Source organism: Cryptomeria japonica, chromosome 5 (assembly GCF_030272615.1).
Source record: "Cryptomeria japonica chromosome 5, Sugi_1.0, whole genome shotgun sequence".
Lineage (NCBI taxonomy): Eukaryota > Viridiplantae > Streptophyta > Pinopsida > Cupressales > Cupressaceae > Cryptomeria > Cryptomeria japonica.
Genome location: NC_081409.1, coordinates 828,426,471 through 828,438,607, shown reverse-complemented (window position 1 = coordinate 828,438,607; position 12,137 = coordinate 828,426,471). Strand labels below are relative to the sequence as shown.

Genomic DNA, 12,137 nt, shown 5'->3' with positions numbered 1-12,137 from the left:
TAGAGACTAAGGTTACAAATAATGATGTTTATTTCTCTCTTTCTTTTTAATAAATAGATAGTATATATGTAAAGGAAAAAATTAAGAAACAACTTACATTTAGTTCACTCAATAATTACTTTTAATCAAATATATGTTTCATAACCATCTAAGGAAAGATTCCAAAACTTACATATATACCAACATTCTTAAATCTAAGACAATGCAACATAAAATAGAGAAACCCACCATCTATGCAACATAAAATAGAGAAACCCACCATCTAGGGAGAAAAATCCAACCATGAGGATAGTTATTATCCATTTCACTATATAAGAAGGATGTATAGAAGTATTAAAAAAATAACTTGAAATAAATCAAGCTTCAATAATTCTCAAAATATTTAGATACATCGGTTACTCTTGTGTTATAAGTAGATTAACAGAGGATGTTACAAACTTCTATTCACATCCTTCTCAAGATAATAAGTTTGAAAATTAAAGAAGCCAATATTGACACATAATACGCAAGAATATGTTCCTTACTTTAATAGTGAAAAAGTTCATGTATTAATGATGAAAACACCAAAGTGAATGGTATTTTTTCTAATTTCATGATAATATTTTCATTTTGCACAATGAATTCACAAGATGTAATTTTATGATTATAATTTGTACATCTTACATATTAATATTTAAACTTTATTAAAATTGTGCTCAATGTCTATGTGAGGCACCACACTAAGGGAGGAGAAAATATTTTTCTAGGGGATGTTATATGCAAATGAATTTAGTATTAATTGGCATTCATAGAAATATATTTAATTTTCCAAGTATCATGGATTCTTAGTATAATAATTTATTTAATTTATGAGGTTTCTTATGAAATAAAATCAATATTATATAAGAATTTTGGATACATTTTGTAAGTCAATTTGGTTTGAGGAAGAAATTATATATCTTTTCTCTGACTTAGTTATTATTATTATTCTTTCTAGGTATATGTGTTTTATACCAAAATACCACTAGAATTTTTATCTATACCAAATAGCCCATGATATTTATTCTCAAACGTTTAATGCAAAAACTTACCTAGATTTCCTTGATTTTGGCATTAAATCCTTGTTCAAGGGTGGGAGAAGTGGCTCTATTTTTTTGGTAATAATCATTGTTTAAGTGGAAATCAATTATTGTTGACCTTTCTTATACATAGTTATGGCTAGAAAATCTAGAGTGTTGGTGGAAAGGATCAATTAAATGCATCTTTAGTATCCAATTCTTATGATGGAGGATTTACTTTATTGTGACCAATACATTTCGATTCATGTTTCTAGTTTAGTGTGAATTCATCCCATCACTATTTTTGTTGGTCATCTAGTGGATTGAATCTCTTGTTTAGTGGTATGGGACACAACCATGTGGTTATTAAAAGGTTTTGAAGTTAATCAAATGAATTGGAATGACATTGATAATGAATGAAAATACATAGGAATAATTTACAAAATTTCCCATAATTCTCAAAAGATAAATAAATGAAAAATAAGTAGTTAGAGTTGTAGAATGTAAGAGATTAATAAATCTATTATAAGATAATAGTATATTTACATTAATAAAATCTTTTTAGGGAAAAATAGCCTCTTAAAGTACTCACTCACTCAATCTATTATTTCAATAATATTATTAGATTACACTTGTAAATTATTTGTACAAGTTTATGAATCATCAAACAAGCTAGTTTCATTCCTTCATGCAAACGAAAAAAACAAGAACCATATAGTCACACATTCCAATCCACGCTTTCACATATTTAACATACAAGTGAATTTCAAATCAATGCTATAAAATAAGTGAAAGGTTAGACACACCAAACTCAACAACTTCTCACATTCTGCCTTTTATATAAACAATCTTGCATGAAACCACATACTAGTATTACATAAACCATGATTTCATTAAAACCACAAATCCAAATTAAGCATTTTGTATTAAGTTTATTTAATATTATTTTTTTTCTTCAATTGTGTAAATTTAATATTAAATATTTATTAAAAATTTTCATACAACATAAAGGGTTCCCTTAATCATGGACTCAAATTATAGAATTTAAATTTAAAAATCACATTTTAAGATTGTTGACAAAAAACTAATTATATAAATTATTAAAAAAATAATTATGAATGAAAAATGACTAGATGTAAAATCAAATAAAAAAAATTAGATAATAAAAAAAAAATTAAAATTACTTTATTTGTCCATTTCTATTAAAAAATATTTTATATGAATCAATATATAAATAATAATCCAATCACCATACACACAACATAAGAACAAACAAAATAAATATATAGTTTTAATTTTTCAATAAATAGATCATGTCATAATTATTACCTCGGAAAAAAGTTATCACAATATAAATGAGTACTTTTAGAGAACCAAAACTGCATTTAAAATTTTGCATTAAAGGAAAAAAGTTAAATATAAGTTATCAAACATTTTTGAAGGACATGTGTGATACTCTTACATCATGTCTCCATGGAGCTACTTAATTCTATATTAAACTTAACCAACTAGAATGTTTCCATTCAAATTTTTAATTACAAGAAAAGAATATAAGTTAGATTTTTTATCTATTTTAGTGGAGCACCTACCACATAAGAATTCCAAATTATCTTTGAAAAGAGGGAGCTATAGATAAGCAACAATAGCATATTGGAAAAGTGACACATAGTTTCATAACTTCTTCCCTCTTATTTATTTAAGTTTTTGTACTTTTTTCAGATTTTATTATTAATAATTTTATTTTAAAATGGGATTTAAGATGGCTTCTTTAGAATATGCAACAAAATTTAATATTCATGAGACCACCAACTTTGTATACTACTCCTTAACAAATTAAGCATGAATACTAACCAAAATATTCTAAATAAATGCATGAGCACCTACCCTTGGAATATTATTAATAGTATGATTTTATTGTCACTAAACCATTTGTTTGAAAAGTGCAATGCAAAACAAGTCCTCTCAACAATATCTTATTCTAATAAATTTAATATTTTCTCTCTTTTTGTTCATAATTTGTCCAAAAGCTATCAAACAACTAAATTCAATATCAAAATGTATTCCTAGATCAAAAAATTGAAGCCTTAGCTTTTTATATGGTACCAAAAAACCTTAACCGAACCTACATGTAACATCTACGCTACAACCAAAATGCACCTTTAACTATATTTATTAAAGAATTTTAAAATTTTAAAAATAATTATTTTTAATTTATTATTAATTAATAAATAAGACAAATGTGTATTATGATTGTTGGATAGACAAATTGTGTTGCCAATGACCCTTCTAAACAAATATCAAAAAATTCTCATGACTACCAACAAATTATCACTAAAGACTTTGCACGGTAGATATCTAGATGACCAAGTTTTGTCATCTTCTACTCTCCTTGTTCTTATTCTTCTATGTTTCTTTTTTTATTGATAAAAAAGATATACTTCAGTTTGCATTCTCTCTTTCAAAAGATATAGATGTTGAAAATGATGCCAAATGTGAAACTTTGAGTCATGGAGATAAGCTTGAGATCACCATAAATCAAGTATCAAGGGGGAATCAACAACAACTTTGGTTGCCATTTTATCTTAATTAAAATCAATGACTTTGGCTGGGTAGTTTATTCTAGACCTATTTCACAAAGAAATATATGAATAATATAAAAGATTTAGCAATTGTACATAAAATAGGGGTGGGTGTGGGAACATCCTTATGGAATAAGTCAAAAATAGATAAATAGGAGTGGATTCAAAATTTGATTCCTAACTAAATGATGATACGAAAACTAAATTTAATTTTTTTAATAAAGAAGTATAAACACAAGGTTGAATAAGAAAGTTGATTTTATCAATTTTATAAGGAAAAAAAACACTCACATGAATATTTGAACTAAATAAATTGTCCAAATAATCAAATAAATTAAATTTGATATTTTGTTCATATTTTATTGATGAAATATATTATTGAATGTGTGAAAAATACATTCAACAACATACTAAAAATTTCAACCTTTTCTTAAAAACGTCTAAAAATTAGTAAAGTACCAATAATATTTCACTTTAATACTACCTTTTGGGTTTTATACCTATAGAAAGATAAAATAGTAAAATGTGATTATAAGAATTTGGTATTCTTGCCTTTGATTTGCATGTAGAAAAATGATGTTTACATATATTATTTTGGAATCTTTTCCATGACAGTCAACTTCTCCTAAATCAAATTCCTTAAATTTAAACATCAAGCATTTAGATTCATGCACATAAAAATGATTTGTATAATTTTTACACCTATTTAAATTAAAGTGACAAACTACTAATCATAAAAATAAATGATAATAGAAATAGACTAAAGTAACCTCGTTAACTTCCCACATAAATATATCATTATTTCTATAATGTAGTCAATATATAAAATTATAATCTAATCATCATGAACCTGAAACATAACTTAAAAAAAAAACAGAAATATACGATTGAAGAAATCGCTCACCTTATAATTATTTCCTCGGCAAAACCGGATCATAACATTAATAATTACTCTCAGAGACGATAAACTAACGAGGCATTTAACATTTTATACAAAAAGTTTTGAAGTATATCCTATCAAGCATCTTGTGGCCGCCTTCTATCCTTCTAACAAAAGACTCAACGGTAGACGTAGACAGCAAAGAAGTTTAACGTCTTCTATGTTTTTTTGTTCGTCTGTCCAAAAGGAAATCCACGGCAATTCCAACATATGGAAAACATTTTGTTTTAAATTCGGGCTCTTCATATGTCCACGAAGACGTTGACGAAACCTGCTTGCCATCTAAGACCCTGTAAAGCATGAGATAATCAGATGGCCTATCTCTGTCAGCCTCTACCTGCCCTCCTTTTCTTATGCTGTATTGCTTCTTTTCTTTTATTCTCGCATGCAGCAAACATTAGCTTTAACTTCCCTCCTCTCACAGATATAAAAACAGAACATGATGCCCTATATCAAAAGGACAGTGGAGGAGACACACTGCAGCTTACCAAAAATGCAGCATCATCAAGCCTAAATAACAGTTACGGTTGGGCGGTTTATAATAAATCTATTCCACTATGGGACAGCTCCTCTCGTGCTCTGGCAAACTTTTCTACCCATTTCCAATTCATTATTGACATCAACAACAATATAAAAGATAATCGTGGCGACGGACTTGCGTTCTTCTTGGCACCTTTCGAGTTGAAGCAACCAGAGAACGCTTATGGCGGATTTCTTGGCCTGTTTAACGACACAACTTTTAAAGGATCCTTTTATCAGATGGTTGCTGTGGAGTTTGACACTTACAACAACGGATGGGATCCTGATGACAATCATGTGGGGATCGACGTCAATAGCATTTTCTCAGAGTTGAATGTTTTACTCAACAAATCCGCTGTATTCAATTGCTCCTGCGACCAACATCTCTCAAACACAAAACTTGGCATGCGTGGGTGGATTATGACGGTGGAGAACATAATCTGCAAGTCTTTCTCTTTTGTTGTTCCGACAGCACTAATGTTTCTAAACCCAAAAGCCCGCTGTTTAACTATACTATAGATCTGCGCAACTTTCTACCAGAAAACATCGAAGTTGGCTTCTCAGCTTCCACTGGAGACTTTACAGAGACACACACTGTTAAAGTTTGGAATTTTTCTATTGAATATTCATGGGAAATCCCAGCTGCTTTCGATGGAATTGGAAATGACAAGAAAAACAGAAATGCTGTCAAAGTTATTTTGATATATGTGTTCATCATCGTTGTGGTCGTATGTAGCTTCGTGTTTGTTAGCGGGCACTGGCTTTACAGAAAAAGCAAAAAAGGAGGAAAGGAGACGGAAGAAAGCGATGCGGAGCTGGATGAATGGTGTTCCCAGGGCCCCCGAAGATTTTCCTGCGCCGAGCTCTGTGCTGCGACAGGAAACTTCTGCGACAAGGAAAAGCTTGGACAGGGCGGCTTCGGTGGCGTCTACAGAGGCATCCTGCCAGACACTGCGGAGGCGGTGGCTGTAAAGAGAATATCCAAAAGTTCCAAACAAGGAAGAAAGGAGTATGTTTCTGAGGTAACCACTATCAGTAGACTCCGACACGGTAACCTTATGCAGCTTTTAGGATGGTGCCATCAAAAGGGAGAGTTACTTCTGGTCTACGAATACCTGCCAAACGGGAGTCTGGATAAACATATTTTTGGGAAGGAGGAGGATACTCTGCCTTGGGAAAAAAGATATAGTATTGCATGTGACACAGCGTCGGCTCTTGTCTATCTCCACGAAGATTGGGAACAACGTGTTGTTCACCGAGACGTCAAGGCAAGTAACGTAATGCTGGATTCCAATTTCAATGCCAAGCTGGGTGATTTTGGTTTAGCAAGACTGATGGACCGTGATCAGACAGCTTCTCATACGACAGTGGTGGCGGGCACGCGGGGATATTTAGCTCCATAGTGCTACATAACGGGGAAGATCAGTCCAGAGGCGGACGTGTACAGCTTTGGGGCGGTTACTCTGGAAATTGCCTGCGGAAGGTGACCAGTTGATCGCACCCTTGAAGAATACAATTGCAGACTGGTAGAGTGGGTTTGGGATTTGCATGGAAGAGGAAAGCTCCTGGATGCAGCGGATGAGAAACTGGGTGGAAATTTCAATGCGGAGGACATGGAGCGGCTGATGGTTTTGGGACTGCTGTGCTCCAATCTAGATCGCACATCAAGGCCCAAAATGAGAGAGGTGATAAAGATATTGAAAAGGGAAGCTCGATTGCCATACGTTCCTCTGGATTTGCCGGTAGATGTGTACAGTCAGCCAATTCAGCATGATATGAGCTCAGGCTTGTCGACCTCAGCGGCTGTTGAAATCTGTGCAACGTCAACCTCTCCCGCCGTCAAGGCGTCGGTTTTGTCGTCCTTTACGACTGCAAATAGCTCGGTAAAAATGTCAAGCCCTCTACTGTTAACGACTGACCTCGCTAGTTTAGACAATTCCATTGAAGTAGGTATTTAGAGTGGAAATTTTAAATAGGAGACCGATCTTTATGAAATTGGGGTAATCAAGGGGAATATAAAAATTAATTAATTCTGTTTTATAGTCTATGTACAATTTCTTTATGGTGTACAGTTTATCTGATTTTTAACTATAACTATGCTTCAAATATAAGGCGTACATAACTTATCTCTGTAAGAATTGAACACACTGGTATGATAGGGGTCAAGTCCTTCAAAGTGGTTTTTTCTTTATTTTAAATATATTTTTATAGTATTATGTTATATTTAGTTTATTTATTTTTAGTTTATTGTTTTTTTCTTTTTATATATTTTGATATTTGTTTTGTTGTATACAGAAGATTGGTGATGAATTTTTAATAATATGTAAAAATAAGTTGTGAAAGAAGATTATTTATGAGTAGTGATACAAACAAGAAAGTTATTCAAAGAATTTAAACATTGGCATTGTTTCGTAATATAGATAATAAAAATGACAAATATTAGTAAGTGATTATGGTAATATTAGACTAGACACATTATGTTATGGAATTTACTATTTTATAACAATATCAAAAATAAATTGTATCACTCAATAAATGTGACCATTATTTTACCACTATGCTAGTTTAATGGTTTCTCTCAAGAAAGGCAATCATTAACAATATGAGGTGACCAAGATATTTGGTTGTGTATGTAGATGCACATAGCAATTTCATTGTTCGAAAAGGAAGGACATGAATATATAAGAAGCATCAATCACCCTTTAATGTGATACCTATTAACTTTCAAAATTGATAAACCACATCCTTAGTAAATAAGATAAATACCTATAGACATAAGAATGTATCCAATGCTAGACTAATGAGGTATAAGTCATGATCAAATTATGGAAAGGAGACAAAATGATAGGCATGGAGAAATCCTCTAGAATTTTGCCTCCATAAAGCCAAGCATGGTGATCTTAGACTTAAAATGTATGATAAATAAAGACAACAAGCATGCAATAGTCTATCAACAAGTTAAACTTTATGAATATTGATGTACAATATGATAATAAATATTAAGTATACTAAGTCATTATGAAAAATATCACAAGATTGTCTTACAAAGTTGATGGCAAACAAGCTACACATGCAACAAAATTTATAAAATAATTTGGTATTGCCTTATATAAATAACCTTATGCTTTAATTAATTTATGTGCAACACTAAAATCCAAACATAATTCTATAAGTGTTTATAAGATATGAGCTGCAAAATAAATTATCATAATTTAATCATGCTAAATTATGTAAGTTGGAATGACATAATATACACCAAACTACTAAGGAGAAATAGAGGAAAATATTTCAATAAAGGATTTGATCATTTAGCCATTAGAGACTAGTAATTATCTCAGAGAGAGAGAGAGAGAGAGAGAGAGAGAGAGAGAGAGAGAGAGAGAGAGAGAGAGAGAGAGAGAGAGAGAGAGAGAGAGAGAGAGAGAGAGAGAGAGAGAGAGAGAGAGAGAGAGAGAGAGAGAGAGAGATGGTTCTACAATAAAAATTAAAAAATTCACGCACATAAAAAACTAAAAAGTGCAAGAGAATCACATGATCTGCTTCAATGATCAATGAAGACTTATGTTAATACTATATGCAATATGAATCATTTTTCAAGTGAATAATTTGATAAGATTATATAGTTTACATGACTAACTAAATAGTAAAATTATGTGCCAATAATTGTGACCTCAAAGACATTAAAATATCATTGAAAATATAATGTTCAACATAAACACATTTAGACCATAGATGGGTCTCTTAAAGAGTAGACATTTTATAGACTCTATCCCTAGACCTCTTCAAATAAAAACACTCATTGATTGATTAACTTATAATACATTATAAGTTTCACTATACAAAAAGATGTTGTAATGAGAGATGTATATATAATGTTATATCATGTCATATATTTTTTCCATTGATGAAACCTATAAATTATTGACAGAAAAAGACACAAATTTTACTCAAACAATTAATTATTTCCAACATAACATGTATTTTTTAATAGCGACAATCTTCATTGGATTTATTTTTTATGTAGGAATATGAGAATATCCTATTTTATAATCCATGCAACTAGCCTATAGGAACAAATCATTGGTTTGTAGAGACAAATAACTATTAGAATGTCATATCTACATTTACATTGATCACTATTAAATTTCTCATTTTCTTTCTCGCTATATTTCCTATGCATGTCATGTGGCTTCACAAGACCACTAATAGAGTCCAAACTACCAACTCTATATTGTCTAGTTATGACACAATAGATTAAATTTTATTATGCGTGAAGAATGTAATCTATCTTAAGCTTCCTATATATCTTTATATTTTTAAAGGCACAGGCATTGAAAACAACCCATTTTTTGATTAGGTTTTATTGATTGTTGCACCCTCTTTCATGAAACAATTTTAATTTAATTCTCTTGCATAAAACTAATGTGATGAATATATATGTATATGAGCTTATGTGAATGCATTAAACTGATGAGTTAAATTGTAAAGGACAAGTTTTGATTTAAATTTACATGAGCTCTAATGTTTTGATATGTATGTTCATGAAATTGTTTTATGTTATGGCCTAACTAAATATATGTATCTAAGTGGACATAGAAAACCTCATTACCCTTCAGAGGAGAGGGAGAGAATCCTTGGGAAGAGGGGCACACACATGAGAAGAGAACAAAGTTGCCATCCATACAAAAGTTATAACCAATTTGAGATAAGTTGAGCTTGCTAGGGTTTGTTGTTGTTAACCTAGAGTCATTTTGTTTGATGGTTGAGTTGATATTTATGATGTGAGAGTGTCGAGACCTTGAGCAAGCTATACACATACACATACACATACACATGCATGTGTGTGTGTAGATAAATTTTATGGTGATGAACCAAGTTTAAATGGACAAGCATGCAATATGCATAGGGTGATAATTTAATCATATGAAGTAGCTATGACTTTCTTATGTGAATATTCATATGATAATTATAGATTATTTAAATAAATTAGAGTAAGTCTTTAAATATAAAACTATAGCATGCAATTTCAAATACATTATTTTTTAGTTAGTTCATAATGGATAGTAAGAGAGGAAAAAATGAATTCAAATTAAGAAAGTTAAATTTAAAAATTAAAAGTTTAGATTTATATACATAAAAATGACTTGGATAATTTTTGCACTAACATATTTGAACTAAGATGAAAAATGACTAAATGTAGAGTTAAATACAAATCTTTAAGAAATAATAATAATAAAAATAGAGTAAAATATTCTTATTCATTAACTCGAAAAAACATGTCATTATGTTAAAGGCATATTACAATGATAATATGAGAGATTGAAAGTATTCTTACATAAAATCTACTTTTATTTTTAAAGACAAGATTAAGAATGAATATAAAATAAAAATATTATGATATGATAATAATAATAATAACAATAACAATAACTACTTAATAAAACAACAATAAAAACAAATATAAAATAAAAATATAATAATAATAATAATTTAATTTAAAAAAGAAAACTTTTATAGAGAGTTTAATAGAAATATAATAATATATTGAAATATAATAATAAACCGTGAAATGCAACGCGGCAAAGAGAAGACTCTCGAGGAAAAAGAAGTTTAGTGTCTCCTATGTGTTTGTTAGTATGTCCAAAACGAATCCCCCGACCAATTCTAAATTGCAAAATATCGAAAAGGTTTTTTAAGAAGTTAGGCCTCTTCATTTGTTCACAAGGACCTCAACTAAACCTGCTTGCCTTCGAGGGCCCTGTAAAACAGATATACTAACACATCGCTATGGCTACCACAAAATTACCCTGCAGTAGCCTGTAAAGAAGATATTCGGATGACCAAGCTCTGTCACCTATTACCCACCCTACTTTTCTTATGCTGTGTTGCTTCTTTCCTTTTTCCCTCGCGTGCAGGAAGCCGTAGCTTGGAATTCCCTTCTTTCAAAGGCATAAAAATCGAAAATGATGCCTGATATCAAGACAAGCTGCAGCTCACCAATAATAAAGCATTTGAGGGCACATACAGCAGCTTCTGCTGGGCCACTTATAATAAGCCTATTCAGCTATGGGACAGCTTCTCTCGGTCTCCGGCAAATTTTTCTACCCGTTTCTAATTTACTATGGGCATGAACAATGATTCTGGAGGTCTTGCGTTTTTCTTGGCACCTTTGGAGTTGGAGCAACCACAGGACGCTTATGACGGAGGTCTCGGCTTGTTTAACTTGACAACTTTTACTGGACCATTATATCAGATGGTTGCTATGGAATTTGACAGTTTCAAGAATTTATGGGATCCTGATAACAACAATGTGGGAATCGACGTTAATGACGTTTACTCAAATTTTAGTGTTTCGCTCAGCTACTCCAGTTTATTCAATTGCTCTTGCGACCCACATTTAACAAATGGAGACACATGGGATGCCTGGGTGGATTATGACGGTGGAGAAAAGAGTCTGCAAGTCTTTCTCTTGTATAATTCCACCAACGCTAATTTTTCTAAACCCAAAAACCCGCTGTTTTCCTATCCTATAGATCCGCGCAGCTTTCTTCCAGAAAATATCCAAGTTGGTCTCTCTGCTGCCACTGAATACTCCACAGTGACATGCATTGTGAACACTTCGGAATTTTTCTTGTGAACATTCGTGGGAAATCCCACTTGCTTCTCATGCAAACAACGCTTCCGATGGAATTAAAAATGGCAAGAAAAACAGAAATTATGTCAAAGTTATTTTTGTTTTTTTTTCAATAAAAGTGGATTATTCCACTAAATTTTTTTATTAATATTTTTTATTTTTTACACGGGATTCAAAGAGCATACCAGAGGAAAGAACCCTGGGAAGAAAACCTCCGGTCACAGCTCATAAAATAAATCTATAGTATCTAACGGATCAATTTATACACCCTGCCCAAAACCACATACAAAATGCGGTCACATAATATTAGTTTTGCATAGAGCCCATATGACAATTTGCCAAAAAAACCCATCGGATAATTTTCAAATGTAGACTCCATAGCTGCTACCAATGGAAGAAGACAAAATTTTCTAAAGCCTTGTGCCAAA

The 12,137-nt window shown here is 31.4% G+C and overlaps 1 protein-coding gene and 1 pseudogene across 1 annotated transcript; both read left to right on the top strand.

The window, feature by feature from the left end:
• Positions 1 to 4,868: 4,868 nt before the first annotated feature.
• Positions 4,869 to 7,033, top strand: LOC131075451 (L-type lectin-domain containing receptor kinase IX.1-like; annotated as a pseudogene).
• A 4,163-nt stretch (positions 7,034 to 11,196) lies between these two features.
• Positions 11,197 to 11,712, top strand: LOC131075467 (bark lectin-like). The gene has a single exon (XM_058012313.1). The coding sequence runs from the start codon at positions 11,197 to 11,199 to the stop codon at positions 11,710 to 11,712; it is 516 nt and encodes a 171-aa protein (XP_057868296.1).
• The last annotated feature ends 425 nt before the right edge of the window (positions 11,713 to 12,137 follow it).